The sequence below is a fragment of the Podarcis raffonei genome, chromosome 13 (genome assembly GCF_027172205.1).
Source record: "Podarcis raffonei isolate rPodRaf1 chromosome 13, rPodRaf1.pri, whole genome shotgun sequence".
Taxonomy (NCBI): Eukaryota; Metazoa; Chordata; class Lepidosauria; order Squamata; family Lacertidae; genus Podarcis; species Podarcis raffonei.
The window spans coordinates 33,195,699-33,215,106 of record NC_070614.1 but is presented as its reverse complement, the minus strand read 5'-3'; the positions used below and the strand labels follow the sequence as shown (position 1 = coordinate 33,215,106).

The window sequence follows — 19,408 nt, the reverse complement described above, 5'->3', positions numbered from 1 at the left end:
AATCATAATTGCACACATAATTGTCAAAACTGCTGGCTTCTATCCCCTTACACAATGGATATGCAGATGGCAGCAAAATGAGCATTTGAAAAAGGACATGAAACCCTGATGTTGTTCAGAATTGGATCTAGGCATAGACAGAGGTCTGCCATTTTTCTTGCATGATCATTTCTCCTTTCCATCTTAGAATATGTCATCCACCAGTTGATTTTGCAATTATTTTCCCACAAAAATTAGAATGTGACTACCCTTTTTCTTCATCCTATGTACATACCCATTTAATTTGCTCTTCCCAGATACTTACTGGGCAGACCTCTTTGTCTAGATATGAATTAGCGCACACACACACACACACACACACAGCTACCCACACTTCTGCACCATAACTCTGCCTCACTGTAACAAACCACACATTTTTTAAAAAATAAATAAATCATAGTTTTACGTGTTTCTTGTCAACTTAGAGGCTTTCATATAATCAAGGAGTATGTAAATTTTGTTAAATGATTAAATAAATTCATTTGCACAAAATCATAGATAATTTTCAGAGTTATATTTTTGCTTTCTTTGCACTCCAAGGAAGTATTACTGATACTTGTAGATGAACAAATTTTAATTGCCTCATCCTTAGGGGGGGAAATAAGTAAATAAATAGACTACACTGTTCAGAAATATGGGGCACATATTCCCTAAGATGTGTAACATCACATTCTGTCACCAGACGCTGTACCAAAACAGATAATAGCCACACAGAGTGCTGTGGTTCAAACATGGGAATCTATCCTGGATGGCTGATATTTTTCAATAAGATCATGTTGGTGGTGCTGCTGCTGCAGCTGGTGCTGCTGTCTCACATTGTATGCAAAACACATTCTATTAACTGCAGCATTTTTGATGATCCTCTCCCCATTCCTCATAACTTTTACCAACCGGGTGACCTCATCATTGGGGGCATTGTTTCCCAGGTCTTCTTCAACTACAATAATCTCTCTTTTAAGGAAGAGCCAAAACAGATCTTGATTGATGAAGCAATGTAAGTCATTATTTCTTTCTCTCATTGTGTAATACATTCAGCTCATAATAACAGAATATGCCGTAATGCTACACTGTGTTCCGTTAAGAATTGATTTAATCTCTAGTGTGATCATAGTGGCAGCTGAGCCACTTTCCTGATCCTTCCTTAATCATTTTTTTCGCCTTACCTTTAGTCAGGAGGTTGTGGACTCTCCTTCCTTGGAGGTTTATAAGCAGAGGTTGGGTGGTCATCTGTCATTGATGCTTTAGCTGGGATTCCTGCCTTGCAGGGAGTTGGACTAGGTGACCCTTGGGGTCCCTTCCACTTCTACAGTTCTATGATTCTATGAAACCACTCGAAGGGTTTCTCCACAAGCTCCACTAAATGAATGGATTTCCATTGTGTATCTGCTGATTAACCACATGGTGGATTGTGTGTGTTAGTTTTTGCCACATCTGTTCTTCCCTCACTTTGCTCTCATCTTTTGACTCCTTGTCTGTCCCTTCTCATGCACTTTCAGAATTTTGGCATTTTTAATCAAGCTTTCAGATTGTTTTAGAAACTCCACTGTTTTTCCTTCTTCCCACTCACCCCTATGCCTGCAGTTTGTATAGTCAAGTTCTGATTTATTGTTGAAACTTAAAGCTCACTGAAGAGGGATCCTCAATCAAATCTAGCTTCCACATATTGTGAAAGTTAGAGGGTGTGTATGCTGTGGGCATTTGCAAACACTATTGTTCCCAACTGTTTTCACGAGGGCTCTTTTTCAGCCAGAGCTCACTGGAACTCAGTTCCAGCATCTCTCTGGTGGATGCCATTGCCATTATAAGAGGAGTTCTGGCACCTCTTTTTCTAGAAAAAATAGCACTGGTCTTCATGCTTTTAAACTCAAAAGTGCAGAAGTTAAATATTATAGAGATATGTGGTTTTAAAAAGAATTTTGGGAATTGGCCTTCAGGCACCATGCATTGTGCTACTTTTGTGGGAGAATCCTTAGTCTCTACTTTGCACTTCCAACTTCAGTATCATATCTCATTTCATATCCTTATGGCTGTCATTGAAGGGCAAGAAGGGGAGAGAAATTTAATTAAGTTCACATTTAAAGAGGAACCTAACTAGTTTGCACTTTCCAAATTAAAAACAATATGTGAACTGAAACATAGATAGCCCTCAAAATTCCTATTTACCTGAATTTTGCAGTGCAGTTCTCCAATGAAATAATATGTACAAAAGTTCATATAAAGGGGTAAAGAATGCATAAAAATGCATATATTAGAGAAAATAACATAAAAATGTATTATATTAAGGAATATTGATTTGCAAACATGTAGCAAAATTGCATACTTATCATATGATAAATTTGCACTAAAATGAGGATCAATTTTCATGAGACGTTTTGTAGATTAAAATTGCAAACTATGGAAAAGTAGAGAATGGAATTTAAGATTGGAAAAATAAGAAGCTTATTCAACCACCCCTACTGAAAAGTTTAGGAAAAAGTCCCACATATATCATTCAGAGACTAATAAAATACAAAACGTTTTATAGCACTCATGATTTATAGTTAGTCATGCTAATTAATTTCAGTGGGTCTGCACTGAGCGTGACTAATGTTGACTGCAAGCCAACAAATATTTGCAGTTTGGGCTGACGTTGCTCTTCGTTGGTATATAGGGAAATTCACAAAATTAAGTCCAGAAAACAGTTTTTTAAGCTCCAGAATTAATCTGAAAACTCCCCTCCATTTTTCATGAAAGGCCTATCTATTCAGGTGCTAATTTTTCTTCAGCCTATTATCTTTTAGGGTTTTAAAGGTACATCTTGATTTTGAAAGTATGGCAATGAATATCAATGAAGTGCACTAAAACAATTTTGTTATTGCTGCTGTGTTTGTTTTATTAAACAGACTGTAACTCTGCTTACAGTTCAGTGCCTAAGAACTACCAGCACATTCTGGCCTTAGCATTTGCTGTCAAAGAGATAAATGAGAATCCCAACATCTTATCAAATATATCTCTGGGGTTCCACATCCTCAATAGCTACTTCACTGCAAGGATGACCTACAAAGCCACTCTTAGCCTCTTTTCTACACAACGTAAGTTTGTCCCCAACTTCAGGTGTCACAACCAGAACAATCTGATAGCTGTCATTGGAGCATGTTTCTCTGAGATCTCTACTAATATAGCTGTCATTTCAGCAAGCAAAAAGACTCCACAGGTAAGCTGTATTCCTGGGGGTACAGGGATTTCACAATTGTGACAAACCATGTGGAATGCAGGAAAGCACTTTGCAAAGTTGCTCCTGATTTTGGTAACCAGTTGGTTAGATGCAAACTTGATAATGATACCATTGATGGATTTACAGTTCATTACAAAACAGTACTCAAGGAGTGCTCATCAATTATTTCTCTTCAAATGGAGGGTGGTGTTGAATAGTATGTAGCAGGGCTTGGTGTTTGGTCCAGTACACTTGAAGATTCAGATTTCAGATGTTATAAAACAGAGAGATTAATAACATATCAGAAGACATAAAGTTGAAATCTATATGTAAAGGTGGTATATGTACTGGGTTGTTGCAGTAATGGACTAGATGAGGGCCAGTAAACCGAAGCTTAATCCAGACAAGACTGAGATGATGCTACTCAGTGGTTATTCTGTCTGGCTGTGTGGTGTACTGCCTGGTCTAGATGAGATAATGCCCATTCTGAAAAAGTGGATCTAAATAAAGGTTGGTTTATGGAAAGTTGAAGTGCTGGATGTTATTAAGGAGTAAAGGTTTTACATTAGTTTTTAAATCTGGCAGACAGAGAATTGGAAGTCTTTTTTCTTCTTGTTTTCAGTTTTTATGTTTAAAAAATGTTTGATGTTGATTTCTATATACTGTTTTTTCCCCAAGCTTTAATAAAAATAGCTTTTTTGTTTAAAAAGGTACAATATTATCTTTAACGGAAAAATCATTTTAATTTTTATTTCAGCTTACAATAATGTGTTTCTGCTCCTGGGTGGTTATGATGTATGGTTGATTGTTATGCAGCCCATTCTAGGGGGAGACCACACTCCCTCTGAAAGAATGGGTCCATAGTTTGGTGGTTGTCCTTGATCCATTGTTGTTACTAAAGGCTCAGTGGCCAAGGTACTGAAGGGTGCCATTCAACAGCTTTGGTTGGTGGTCCAGCTGTAAAAAAAAACAACCCATATGGCTATGGGGAACCTGGCTGCAGTTGTAGGCCAGGCACACTAATATGCCTAAGGATCTAAATTGTATTTCATTACAATAAGCCCAGGTGACCAGTGCTATGATTTGACAATATAGCTATTTTCCTCATCTGAAAACAATCCCTTTAATTTTTATTTCAGCTCACGTATGGAACACTTTTGCCATCATGGGATGAGAGAATAATTTCTCCTTTTTTGTCCCGTATGGTCCCAAATGAAGCCCATCAGTACATGGGAGCTGTCCGATTATTTCAGCATTTTGGATGGACATGGGTTGGGCTCTTGGCTGTGGACAATGACAAAGGGGAACGATTCTTACAGACAATAGTGCCCATGCTTTCTCAGAATGGCATCTGCTATGCCTTCATCATAAGATTGCCTAAATGGAATTATGTGGATGAGTTGATGCAGTTGCTTGTACAGCGCTGGGAAACTTATGGAATTATTACTGAGGAAAACACCAATGTATTATTTGTATATGGAGAAAATCCATCCTTTCAAGTTTTGAGAATATTGCTGTTTCTACGACCAATTATGGAATCGCCTCCTCTGGGGAAAGTATGGATTATTACATCACACTGGGATTTCACATCACTGTCAGTTCAAAAGACATGGGACATGCAAACTTTCCATGGTTCCATATCCTTCACTGCTCACTCCAATCAGCCACCAGGTTTCCAAAATTTCATTCAGAAGATAGGACCTTCCTGGGCAAAAGGAGATGGTTTTATCCGGGACTTCTGGGAGCAGGCATTCAGCTGTACATTAAGAATGTATAAGGGGCCAGAAGAGGAGGAGATCTGTACTGGAGAAGAGAAACTGGACAACATTACTGGAATTTTGTTTGAAATGAACATGACAGGCCACAGCTATAGTGTCTACAATGCTGTCTATGTTCTGGCACATGCTTTGAATGCCATGTTTGAATCTATCTCCAAACACAGAAGAAAAGTAGACACTAGGAGAATGGTATTTCGGGATGTGCAACTATGGCAGGTAATCCCCACTAGCACCACCCACATGAGGCTAGGTTTTCATTCAGAGATAAAATGAATGCTGATGAAATAAGACTATTACACCAAAATTGCTTTGTTTTGCTTTTTGTTGTTATTGGCGTTTATACATATATTGTGGATAAGCAGTATGAAACTCATTACAAAACAGTGAAACCCACATATACAATAATGGAAAGAAATGACATCTAGATTGATGATGCCTCCACCTATACTTTCAAAGGAAAAAATGTGTATGGGCATTGTTTGTGAAGCTCATTGAAATAAATTTAAGACCTAGTTGGCCTTTTCTTCAAATTCTCTTTGTTTCTAGATCCATCAATTTTTAAGGCACACCATATACAATAACAGTGTTGGAGAAACTGTGTGCTTTGATGAAAATGGGGAACTAGATACTGTTTTAGATGTTACAAATTGGATAATGTTCCACAATGGCTCAGTGGTTAGAGGAAAAGTTGGAAGACTGGAACCTCATGCTCCTCCGGGCAAAGAGTTAACCATTGATGATGACCAAATTGTATGGCATCAACACTTTAATCAGGTGAGACATAGTGGCAATTATTTGAATATATCAGAGGGGAAATGCCGTAGACCTGTGGTGCCAGCCACGGCAGAGCTCAGTGGAGGGAGAAGCCAGCCAACCAGCCAAGACGTGGGGGGTACTTGCCTGGAGGCAGAGTCCATATACAGTGGTACCTCTGGTTACATACGCTTCAGGTTACATACGCTTCAGGTTACAGACTCCGCTAACCCAGAAATATTACCTCGGGTTAAGAACTTTGCTTCAGGATGAGAACAGAAATTGTGCTCCGGCTGCACAGTGGCAACAGGAGGCCCCATTAGCTAAAGTGGTGCTTCAGGTTAAGAACAGTTTCAGGTTAAGAACGAACCTCCGGAACAAATTAAGTACTTAACCCGAGGTACCACTGTACAAGGTCCAGTCCAGTCCTAAGGACAGGAATATCTCAGTTCATGTAGTCAGACGATTCAGGGGTCAAGAAAGCTGAGGGTTCAAAGTCACGATAAGCAAGAAGCAGCAAGATCTGGCCAAGAACAGTGAATGTTGTTTCCAGCAACTGACTGAGGCTGGAAACCCTGCTTAAAAAAGCTGGAGCCATCTGGTTCTCATCAGGAGCAAGAAGGCTGATCAGCAGCAGGTGGAGTCACTTTGCTGTCTGCTCCTTCAGGTTGCTGCTCAGCAGGTAAAGCTGACTCTTGGCCCATGACAGAAAATGTCCATTAGCTCTGTTTATCATTCCACCTGATCATCGCATTCTGAATTATGCTTGGTAGTATCCTTGCCAACCTTTTTTTAAAAAGCAAGCAGACAAACCATCAAACAAACACCCTATAGTTCTTTCCCATCTTTTTAAAGAAGCAATAGTGATACTGCATTTGTCTAATTCATATGCATTAGTCTGTGGTTCTGAGGGAGCTCACAGTTTATTACTGACCTCATTATTTTTTTTCCTCTTTTAATAAAGGGATAATTAACAAAATGGCACAAAGTCATGACACTTAATCACTGCTTTAAAACCTGCTGCAAGTTAATTGCTATACTTTTTAAAACATTGCATTGCAATCTATCTTTATTCCTAATAAAACTTCACAGAATATTTTCTTACTTCTTGGACATTTATCTTGCTAGACTTTTCTGTGTTCTGGGTCTGAGGGCAGCAATTCTTTTTCAGTGGTCACCCTCAGAGTTGGATCACTTCTCTTCATAACCAATGTGCTTAATGAAATTTAATTATGGTTCTCTAGGGAGAGAACAGCTTTGTGTAGGTTTAGACGAGATGAATTTACTTTTTTTGTATCAAATCATTTATGTAGAAAAGAAACTATATCAGTTTCTGCAATCTAAAGCTTGCCTCATCTTTCAGATGAAATTTCCTTCCAAACTGAAGTTGGGAGAAATTTGCTATCATCTCTAATGTCATAATTTAATGTCAGTACCCACTATTTGAAGTTCTACCATTCTATAAAAAACAACACTCTTTTTTTGCTAACATCTATTATGTTTCTATGTAGGTGCTACCCCTTTCTATATGTAATAAGAACTGCTATCCTGGCTTCAATAGGAGAAAGAAGGAGGGAGCGAAATTTTGCTGTTATGATTGTGTTCCGTGTCCAGAAGGGATGTTCTCTAACCAAAAGGGTAAGAGACATAATTTCCATAAGATAATATTATTTATTTCTAGAAGCCTCATACCTGATTTTGCTCAGGAATTCCAAGTAACAAAAAATCAATGTAGTTTTGAAATCAGCGGTTAAAATCAATGCAGTTGTGATAGTTTCAGTCCAACATCTTACTTCAAAGTGGCATCCAAGCAGAGACAAAACCCATTTTCTTGATCTCAGGAACCATTATGTTAAATGTGGTTATGATATCTTAAAATACACAGCAAAAAAAAACAAAAAAAACATCCTGCTAAAAATGTAGATTTATTTATTTGGAGAATATGTTTCCAGTTAATGTATATGAAAGTAGTTTTTAAAAATAATTTTTAAAAATGAATTAGACATTTTGTAAACAGTATTAAAAAGGCCAGTTGGCAAAAAAACCCGTAACAGCACAAAAGGGTGTATTCTCACTAGATTATAGAAGTGACTTCTTTTACAGTGGTACATTGGTTCTTGAACTTAATCCATTCTGGGATTCCGTTCAAGTCCTGAAACTGTTCAAAAATGAAGGTGCGGCTTCCAGTTGGCTGCAGGAGCTTCCTGCACTCAAGTGGAAGCCACATCGGATGCTCAGCTTCCTAAAAACATTCCCAAACCAGAACATGTACTTCCGGGGTTGTAGCATTTGGGAGCCTATTTGTTTGGCAACTAAGCCGTTCAGGAACCAAGGTTCCACTGTATATGTTGGTAAATAAATGGAAATACTTACAACTACTCTAGCTTTTTGTTTCTTTTCTCAGCCATAGTGTATTGAAATATTCTCTTCTTTCAGACATGGATGGCTGTGTCAAATGTCCAGAAGACCAGTATCCCAACAAGGACCAAACTGAGTGTATTCCCAAGTTTCTAAGCTACCTCTCTTACAAAGAAGATTTAGGGATTGCCTTAACTAGCTTGGCTATTTCTTTCTCTTTCATCACAATTTCAGTGCTCTTAATTTTTATTAAGCACAGGGAAACCCCCATAGTCAAGGCCAACAACCGGACCCTCACCTACATCCTCCTCATCTCCCTCCTCCTTTGCTTCCTCTGCTCTTTTCTGTTCATTGGGAATCCTGGAAGAGTGACCTGCCTTCTACAACAAACTGCTTTTGGCCTTGTTTTCTCCGTGGCTCTTTCCTCTGTGTTGGCAAAGACAATCACTGTAGTTCTGGCATTCATGGCAACCAAACCAGGGGCCAATATGAGGAAATGGGTGGGGAAAGGTGTAGCAAATTCTATTGTCCTTTGTTGTTCCTTCGCTCAGGCTGGTATTTGCACTCTTTGGTTAAGTACTTTCCCTCCATTCCCTGATACAGACATGCACTCATTGCATGGAAAAATCACACTGCAGTGTAATGAGAATTCAGCTACCATGTTTTACTGTGTCTTGGGCTATATGGGTTCCCTGGCCATAATCAGTTTCATTGTGGCTTTTCTTGCCAGGAAGTTACCTGACAGCTTCAATGAAGCCAAGTTCATCACTTTCAGCATGTTGGTGTTTTGCAGCGTGTGGTTATCTTTTGTCCCAACCTACCTGAGCACCAAAGGAAAATACATGGTAGCTGTGGAGATTTTCTCCATCTTATCATCCAGTGCAGGATTACTGGTTGGTATCTTTTTTCCTAAATGTTACATCATTGTGCTGAGGCCAGAGTTGAACAGCAGACAGCACATTATAAGGAAAACCAAGTGAAAGTCATGTCTTTATTTTATATTTATATTTAGAGAGAGCGTGCAAGAGCAAAGGAAAATATTTTTGTGAGGGGAACCTAGCACAGTCTTATGTGGTTTTGCTATTTGATTCATCTTGTATCTACCTGCATTGTGTGCTATCATGAAGGTAAGCCCAGGATATGGTTGAATCTAACAGCTCCTTCCAAGATAAGAGAGGTCCAATACACCTCCCTACCTTCCTCTGTGGCTATTAGGAAACATGGAGGCAATACTAGAATAGTGGAGTCTTTCCTCACTATGTATCATTGACTTCCTATCATCCCTGACAGAAGAGATTAGCCAGCTTTATTATACTTTGTATCTCCTTTATTTTGGAAACATAGGGAAATAAAGTGTTAAGGAATACAGTTAATGGGTTAATTATCCATGAATCAGCAGAGATTACTCTTTCCCCACAATGCACATGCAGATATATTGTGACTCTCTTACCCATGTTTCTATGAGGATTTGGAAAGCCATTTTGTTTATAAAATGACTTAGTTAAAGAATGCTGAGTGTGTCGTGGTAGGTGGTCGCATGAATTGTTGATGGCTATCTGTGGAAACTGTGGATTCAAATGGGGGAAAAGTTTGGAAATAATGATATAATAATAATTTATTATTTATACTTGGCCCATCTGGCTCAGTTTCCCCAGCCACTCTGGGTAAATCCCAGCAGAATATTAAAAACACGATAAAACATCAAACCTTAAAAAGTTCCCTAAACAGGGTTGCATTCAGCAAGCTCTATCAATTGCAGGACTTTGAACTTAGGACTTGGGTGTGGATTTTAACACAGCAAAGACTTTGAAGCATAGAATCATCTATGGGCTATGGTGAGAGCAAATTATTTGGACAATCTGTAAATAGTGTGTGTATGCATAGTGGTGTATGTTGGTCTTGTAAAGACAACTCTGCTAAATAGTTGTTTTCTGTGGTGAATTTAACCACTTGCCTGAGTTTCCCTGCTGGATAGATGCAACAGAAAGAGAGCCCAAGCACACATATTTTATCTTTAAAAGAGCCTGTGCTACTACAGGCTACTCCATCTTGGCCGGCAACAGGATTGCAAAAGATATCAGCCAGTTGCCAATACCCCCCTTGAAGGAGGGGAGAGGTGGTGAGGACCATGTGGGCAGCTACAAGCATTTTTGGAGGATGCAGATTATTTAAACCCATTCCAATCTGGGTTCAGGCCTGGCCATGGTTGCCTTGGTCATTCTGATGGATGGCCTTTGCAGAGAGCAGGACAGGGGAAGTGCAAACTTACTACTGCTTTTTGATCTCTCGTCAGCATTTGTTACCATTGATGATGGGGCCTGGGGTATACAAGACTGGGTAGTGGAGCTATACACAATGCTTACAAAACTCCTAGTAGCTTTTGTCAAGCATGATTCAACTTGAAACGACATCATCCCTCTTGGGAAACTGTAATCACAGCTATCTTTCTCAAAATCACTGGTCTCAATTCTCTTAACACGATAGACAGAGAAACGTCATTAGCAAGCTCCACAACCAAAATATAAAAAAGATATAAAACCTTGTGTTTTTGAGAATTGGATCCAGGCATAGGCAGGAGTGTATCATTCTCTGTTGGGTCTGTTCCCCTTTTTATGTGCAGGTATGTTTTCCACCAGCTGATTCTGAAACATGGTAACCTATTTTGGGAGGCAAAATTTTCTCACCAGGATCATGCTAGTGGTCGTGTTGCTGCTTGCACTGTTGTGTCAAACTGCATCCAAGACACATTCCATTAACTGCAGCATATATGATGATCCCCTCCCTACTCCTCATAACTTTTTTAAGCCAGGTGATATAATCATTGGGGAGATTGTTTCCCAGGTGTTCTTAAACTACGATAACCTCTCTTTCACAGAACAGCCTATGCAGACATTGATTGATGAACCTATGTAAGTCATAATTTCTTTACTCTCTCTCATTCTATGTTCAGGCCACACTAAATGAGAAGATATCATAATGCAACACTGTGTTGTAAGAATATGTTAACTTTATTCCATGAGAAAAGGGGAACCTGCAAACTTCCAACTGTAAATCATGGGATGAGGTGGGGGGGTAGAAAGTAATTTGAGAATTTGGCCTGCAGCCACCATACAAATAATCAGTTATCAGCACTTGGGAAGAAATGTTGCAAATAATTCGGAGGCAGTGGCAATCACCCTTTTTGTCCCCAAATTTAGCAGGATGCTTTGCAGGACCTAGATTTGGTTTGAAACAATGTGGAGGGAGCCTGATTGATCTTGAATATTTCTTGAATCTCTATTAATAATCTGTCCTCATATGCAAGCTTCATTCAAATGCAACACATACCCCAAATCTACATACATTAAGTTAGATTCCCTAATCTCATTAAGCCCCAGTTAGTCATGTCCATTAATTTCAAATGACCTACTATGGCTGATTTTGTATGGAATCAGCATGAAGATAAACACACACAGAGAGAGAGACACTTTGGATTGTTGTGTTTGCCAGTGAGGGCATGTGATTGAATGTGGAGAATAGGTTTGTGGAACAATATATTAACATCCAGAATGATCCCAATGCATTTAAAGAACCTGGCTATTCAGGGGGAATATGTCTACTTCAGATGTCATTTTTTTGAAAAAAATCTATTGTCTTCTATGGTCCCTTGTTTTGCCTCAAACTTGCAAGGATTCAGAAGATGATGAAGATAACAGATCCTTGTTGTCATTGCTGTGGTCGTTTTGTTAAACAGCTGCAATCCTTATTACAGTTCAGTGCCTAAGAACTACCAGCATATTCTGGCTTTAGCATTTGCTGTCAAAGAGATCAATGAGAATCCCACAATCTTGCCAAACATCACTCTTGGCTTCCACATCCTCAATAGTTACTTCAATGCAAGGATGACCTACAAGGCCACTCTGAGCCTCCTTTCCACACAACAAAGGTTTGTCCCCAACTTCAGCTGCCACAACCATAACAATATGATAGCACTCATTGGAGAATGTTTCTTTGAGATCTCTGCTAACATTGCAGTGATTTTGGCAAGCAAGAAGACTCCTCAGGTATGTTTAGTGCATGAAGGCATGGAGATTTCACAATTGTGATATACCCCCCTGATTTCAGAAACACATTACATAAAGTTTCTTTTGATGATTTGGTGAGAAAATTGGTTAAATGCTTGATGGTGATTCCAATAGGTGGACTTACAGTACAAAAGGATACTAAAGGAGTGATTATCAACTACTCCTCTTTAAATGAAGTGAGGTTTTGAGTTGTGTGGTGCAGGGTTCTGTCTTGCACGAGGAAGACTTCAGCATTTTCTTCAAATACTTACATGAAGAGCTGGAAGGAATCCCAATGCCATCCACTTGGGAAGAATGGTTAAGACCTCAGTAGGCAAGAATAAAATTGAAATTCTGCTGATGAAGTATTGGATTTTCTGAATTGTTATCTGGTTGCAATAATAGACCGGATAAGGGCCAAAAAAGAAAAGATTGATTCAGACAATAATGTGTTTCTGCTACTAGGTGGGCATGTGGCATGGCTGATTGATATGCAGCCCACTCTTAAAGAGACCCCACTCTGCCTCTGAAAGAGTAGGTCCATAGTTTGGTGCTCATCCTTGATCAGGATTCAGGCCTCATCATGGGACTGAAACTGCCTTGGTTGCGCTGGTTGATGATCTCTAGCGGGCTAGGGACGAAGGTTGAAGCTGTTTCCTATTTCTGCTGTATATATCAGCAGCTTTTGAGACCATCGATCATGACATCCTTCTGGACCGTCTTGAGGAGCTGGGAGCTGGGGGCACTGTTTATACAGTGGTTCCGCTCCTTTCTCCTGAGCCTCATATAGATATTAAAAAGCATGGGGGAGAGGATGGAACCCTGAGGCACCCCACAAGTGAGAACCCAGGGGTCTGAACACTCATCCCCCAACACCACTTTCTATTATTATTATTATTATTATTATTATTATTATTATTATTATTATTATCCATTGTTGTTACTAAAGGCTCAGTGGCATAGGTACTGAAGAGTGCCATTCAACAGTTTTGGTTAGTGGTCCAGCTATAAAAACCCATGGGGCCAGTTGTAGACCAGGCACACTTATATGCCTAAGGAAGGAGTATTTAATTACAATAAGACCTGGTGACCAGTGCTAGTGCTATGATTCTACAATGTAGCTCTTTTTCTCATCTGAAAATAATTCCTTTAATTTTTATTTCAGCTCACTTATGGAACATTTTTGCCATCACAGGATGAGAGAATAAGTTCCCCTTTCTTGTACCATATGGTCCCAAACGAAGCCCACCAGTACATGGGAGCTGTCCGGTTATTTCAGCATTTTGGATGGACATGGGTTGGGCTCTTGGCTGTGGACAATGACAAAGGGGACAGATTCCTACAGACAATGCTGCCTTTGCTTTCTGAGAATGGCATCTGCTATGCTTTTATTATAAGATTACCACGATGGAGCTACGTAGAAGAGCTGATACAGTTGCTTCTACAACACTGGAAAAGTTATGCAATTATCATTCAGAGAAAAGCCAACACATTTTTTGTACATGGAGAAAACCCATCCTTTCGAGTTTTGAGAATATTGCTATTTCTAGCACGCTTCACTGAGTTGCCTCCGCTGGAGAAAGTATGGATTATTACATCTCACTGGGATTTCACATCAATGTCTCTTCAAAAGAATTGGGAAATGCAAACTTTCCATGGCTCCTTATCCTTCACTGTTCACTCAGATCAGCCACTAGGATTCCAAAACTTCATTCAAACATTAAATCCTTCCTGGTCGAAAGAAGATGGTTTTATCCAGGACTTTTGGGAACAGGCCTTCAGCTGTTCATTAAAAATGCTCATGGAGGATGACGAGAGTGCCTGTAGTGGAGAGGAAAAGCTGGAGAGCATTCCTGGAATATTATTTGAAATGAAAATGACAGGTCACAGCTACAGTATCTACAATGCTGTATATGCTGTTGCACATGCTTTGCAAGCCATTTACAAATCAACCTCAAAGCGTAGAAGTTTGGATAAAAGGAACAGATTGCTATTACAGAATGTGCAACCGTGGCAGGTAATGATAATTCAGTGTTTGATTGTTTTTTTTTTAAAAAAAGTAAGCTAGCTTTTAATACAGAGGTAAAAGGAACTGTTTCAGGAAACAGTGTACTAAAGTTGTTTTCAGGTTATTGTTCTTGTATATGTTAATCCAGCTCCAATTATAGAACGTTATTTGGAAGTGGGAAGTGGGTATTTCTGGATTTGCAACTGTCTTTAGATAGGAATGAAAATCCAATATTTATTTATTTATTTATTAGAAAGCAGGCAAACAAGCAGAGATTAAAGGCTCCATATGTCTCCATTAAACAAAAATTCACTCAGGTTCTTTCGTTGTATTTTATGAATCCATATTGATCAATAGTGTTGCTCTCATTATGATGTAGTCCATTTCAAAATTATTTGCAGTAAGAAATTCACATCAAAACAAATGGAAGGAAATGACAGCTTGGTGGATAGGTCCCCACATGTAGAGAGGAATTCAACCCAGTGCTAAATTGGAGTGTGCACAAGGTCATCTCCCTCCTACCCCCTCTTCTCTCTCTGCATTTTCTGTAAAGATGTTTGACGGACTCCTCCAACCTGTGATGGCTTGTGAGCGCTCTCCGCAAGAAATGACTCTGCTCACTCAGGGATACATATATACATCCTTTATTTTACATCTGTACAAGCAGGACACATAATCATGCATCTGAATCCTCCGGCTCAGATTCTTGGAGTGCCTTACGGCCGCCCCTTCTCCAGTAGAAAAGGCGTGAAATTCTCATGTGATGTCTCTGTCCCCTCCTCTTTAACACTCTCCTTTCCTGGGCAGATGGAACAGGCATTGCTTCACTGTCCGTGCCAGAGCTTCCTGTGCGGTGTTGAGGCTCCGGTCCAACATCTGTGAGTCATTCCTCCTCCTCACTTTCCCTTCTTTCCTCCACCATCACTTCCTGCCCCCCCTTCTTCTGCCTGTTTCTCCTCTTCCCCTTCATTCTCCATCAATACCATGACACAACCCTCCAGAGAAAATTTAGGAGGTGCAGCTGAGTGAAGATGGTCCCATTGCAAAAGCAGATCTCTCTCTCAATTACTTTCCTACTGTAAAAAATAGTAGCTGTAAGATGGCTCTTTGTGAATCTCATTGAAATCATTTAAAACATAGTTATCCTATTCTTCATATTCATTTTGAATCTAGGTTCATCATTTTCTAAGAAGCATCATATTCAATAACAGTATTGGAGACACGATCCACTTTAATGAAAATAGAGAATTAGTTGCAGGCTTTGATATTACAAACTGGATGATGTTCCCCAATGGCTCAGTGGTCAGAGTAAAAGTTGGAAGCCTAGAACCTCAGGCTCCTCTAGGTGATGAATTGACAATGAATTATGACCAGATTGTGTGGCATCAAAGCTTTAATCAGGTAAGACATAATATTATTATCATTAATCTTTTATTAAATTTTTGTAGCTCCCCTCATCCATAGAAATCAGGACAGTTCACAGAATAAAAATACAAGATAAATACACAAAATGGATAATAAAACCAAAAACTAAACTAAACAATAACACCCCTTTCTATTATTATATAATAATAATAATGTAATTATTTTGAACTGTGTAAAAGTAATCTGTAGCTATGTCCAGTTGCTGGTGAGACAAAATCTACATATAGTGAACTTGTAAATTACCATATGTACCTCTTCCCTTAAGAAAGGGGTATTCTGCTTACACCTTGGTATGTCCTTGCATTCTCTCCAAGATCATCTGCAAGTTTCTCTTCTGGGGAATGTTTGGATATTTAAGAAAGAAAATGTCAATTAAGTCAATTCAGCATTCTGTCATCTCTTAAGGTACGGAATTGTGTTTGACAGCATTCTTTTCCCCCCTTTCCCCCCTCTTTTGCTGCTGCTGCTGCTATTTTAAATTCCTTCTTTATGAGGATTAATCTATATTTTCAAAGTAGTCCATGTGTGTTTTTTTCTGAGTTCATGCTTGCATATCTTTAAATAAATGAATAAACCAGGAAACTGTTCAAAAATTATCATGCATTTCCATTATTTATCCTTCAAAAAAGTTACAGAATCTCTTGTTACATCATTAACCAGGTCTTATCTTCAAAGGGACTTTATAACCTTCTTGGTTATTTTTACATCCTGGGAATGAGGGCAGATATAACTTAAATGGTCACTTCCAGAGTTGTAACATTACTGTCAGTCATAAAACTCCAATGTATACTCAAATGTAATTACCGGTATGTTTAGTTGTGAATATAGCAGCTGTGAAGAGATTTGTTCATATGCTCTTGATTTTGTTTGAAAATTATATATTTAGAGGGGAAAACAAGCTCAAATGGAGAAACATACATATTCCCATCTCCTTATCCCCCCCCCCCTTGAATATAAAGCCTACCCTCACTATTCAGCAAAGTGGTGTGATGTCAAAAGACAGCTCAGGCAACTCCATCAGATTCTGTGATTTGACATTCCCTCACTGTTGAGGCAGGCCTTCAAAAGTCTTGGAAATTCCATTCCAAACTGAAATTGAGAAAATTTGATGGCATGTCAAATGAGTTTGTTCAGTGCTAGCAAGTCTGCTCACCTTATTTGGTGTGTGGAGTTGCAGCCAGGCCCCAGGCCCAGCAGGTAATCCGACCAGGTACGGAGACTTGCACCCTTCTCACTGCCGCTTCGCCCCAGTGGAGCTGGGTGGGACCCCTCTCAGAGGCCGGGCCCCACTAACTAATCAGTGCCAAAGGAGGGCATGACTGTGGGAAATTTAAACCATGGCACCATGGAGAGACAGTCCTCTCACGCCCTTCGCCAGATTGGGTCAGATCAACAGACTCTTTGCAAATCTACCACTCTAAAGAAAAGAACACTCTTATTGCTGATCATCTTTCATGTTTCTATATAGGTTCTGCCTCGTTCTGTGTGCACTGACAGCTGCTATCCGGGCTCTAGCAGGAAAAAGAAGGAAGGAGAGAAATTTTGCTGCTATGACTGTGCTCTGTGTCCCAATGGGATGATCTCTGACAAGAAGGGTATTGAGAGACCAATTGATATTAATAAGCTTAAGTATTTATTATTGATATATTCACAGTGAAAATGAGATTCTTCACTTGCTCCAGTGGGTGAGAGGATAGTGCCCAAAGAGAGAGACCAAAATTCTTTTTAAAATACTTCTTTTAAATAAACCATCAGGAGACCAGCGAATGCATTTCGGCTGAAGAAATATATCAGCATAATAAAAACAAAGAACAATCAACAATATATTAAACATGGATTAATATAGTGGAAGGCAGAAATAATAAGCCATCTAGGCAAAGGGAATCTCCCCCCAAAACAGACATTCAGGCCTACTTCAATCATGAAAAAGAATATACTGATCAAAGTTCTCTTCCATTCTACACTGCCTGGTGTTATTAACTTTTTCATCCTTTATCATTCACCACCCAAGTTGACCTCATTAATACAGAGAACATAGATTCATTGAATATCTATGAAGATAGTTTGTATTAAAGATTCTTAAAAATATTTTTAAAAAGAAAACAGAGAGAGGCATTTAGACAGTGAATGGGAAAGTGTGATTGAGGGAAAGAGATGATACTATTGTGTTGTCAGGTAAAAAGTGCAAGAAGATGAAAGGATGAATTGCTACTAACTTCTATAGTTAATTAGACATCTGCAAATATAACTATTGTTGCATTTTTATGTGTTAAATGCTTAAAATATTGAAACACCTCTTCCATTTCGCAGATATGGATGCCTGTGTCAAATGTCCAGAAGAAAAATATCCCAACAAGCACCAAACTAAATGCATTGCAAAATTGGTAACATATCTCTCTTATAAAGAAGAATTGGGGATCATCTTAGCTAGCTTGGCTATTTCTTTCTCTTTGACCACATGTTCAGTACTTGGAATTTTTATGAAGCACAAGGACACTCCCATAGTGAAAGCCAACAACCGGACCCTCACCTACATCCTCCTCGTCTCCCTTCTCCTTTGCTTCCTCTGTTCTTTGCTCTTCATTGGACAACCTGGAAAGGCAACCTGCCTTCTACGTCAAACCACTTTTGGCATTGTCTTCTCTGTGGCCCTTTCTTCTGTGTTGGCAAAGACCATCACTGTGGTTGTGGCATTTATGGGAACAAAACCAGGATCCAGGATGAGGAAATGGGTGGGGAAAAGATTGGCTAATTCTATTCTTCTCTCCTGCTCTTTTATTCAGGCTGCCATTTGTACTCTTTGGTTAAGTTCTGCTCCTCCATTCCCAGGTAGAGACATGCATTCAGTGAAAGGTGAAATCATACTGGAATGTAAGGAGGGTTCTGTTTCCATGTTTTACTGTGTCTTGAGCTATATGGGTTCCCTGGCCATAATCAGCTTCATTGTGGCTTTTCTTGCCAGGAAGTTACCTGACAGCTTTAATGAGGCCAAGTTCATCACTTTCAGCATGTTGGTGTTTTGCAGTGTGTGGTTATCCTTTATTCCAACCTACCTGAGTACCAAAGGAAAAAACACGGTGGCTGTGGAGATCTTCTCCATCTTATGTTCCAGTGCTGGGTTACTGGGTTGCATCTTTTCCCCAAAATGTTACATCATTGTGCTGAGGCCTGAGCTGAACAACAAGGAACAACTCACAAGGAAAATAAAATGAAATTTAAATGTGCATCTCTCTTTCTTTGTATTTATACTGAAGGGGTGGGGGAGAAAGTCTTGTCATGGTTCCTATGAGATTACAAGCAAGGGTGCAAACATCTCTGCAAATCTCATTGTGGTTTCCAGTGCTGTGCCTGGCCTAGAGTAAATGGATCCTTTCCAGTTGATGCAGCCTAATGTGGAAAGGATACATGCAGTGATGCATCTGAACACATGCCTTCTGGACCTTTGACCGTCCTTGACTAATTAAACAAGCTGAAGTGGGGTGGCTGGGTATATCCAGGGTGTTGGGAGCACATCAATGAATGACAGGGTGGTGCAACCTGCAACTGAAGAAGTGGTGATGCAACTCATCCTTAAAAAGCTGACTCTGGACCAAATGGTGTTTAACATCTGCTTGCCACTTCCCATTATTCCTTGGGTGGGGCAGTGATTGAGAGGGTACTAAGAGAAGAACTTAATGTGTTTCTGAATTACATTGATTATTTGAATACACTTAAATCTGGATTTTAAAATGGCTTGTCGAGTAGGTACCTGCATTGCCAAATAAGTGGCTGTTTTCACTGAGTAATACTGGGAAAGTGTTATCCAACCCCC

At 39.4% G+C, this 19,408-nt stretch overlaps 2 protein-coding genes across 2 annotated transcripts; both read left to right on the top strand.

Moving 5' to 3' along the window:
• The first annotated feature begins 812 nt into the window (after positions 1-812).
• On the top strand, positions 813-9,101 carry LOC128398791 (vomeronasal type-2 receptor 26-like). Its single transcript, XM_053360045.1, has 6 exons — positions 813-1,033; positions 2,941-3,232; positions 4,372-5,226; positions 5,557-5,784; positions 7,275-7,401; positions 8,200-9,101. Exons 1-6 carry the CDS (start codon positions 813-815, stop codon positions 9,099-9,101), a joined length of 2,625 nt encoding a protein of 874 aa, XP_053216020.1.
• Positions 9,102-9,242: 141 nt separating this feature from the next.
• LOC128398790 (vomeronasal type-2 receptor 26-like) lies at positions 9,243-18,809 on the top strand. Its single transcript, XM_053360044.1, has 7 exons — positions 9,243-9,248; positions 10,927-11,030; positions 11,855-12,164; positions 13,330-14,181; positions 15,346-15,573; positions 17,066-17,192; positions 17,908-18,809. Exons 1-7 carry the CDS (start codon positions 9,243-9,245, stop codon positions 18,807-18,809), a joined length of 2,529 nt encoding a protein of 842 aa, XP_053216019.1.
• The last annotated feature ends 599 nt before the right edge of the window (positions 18,810-19,408 follow it).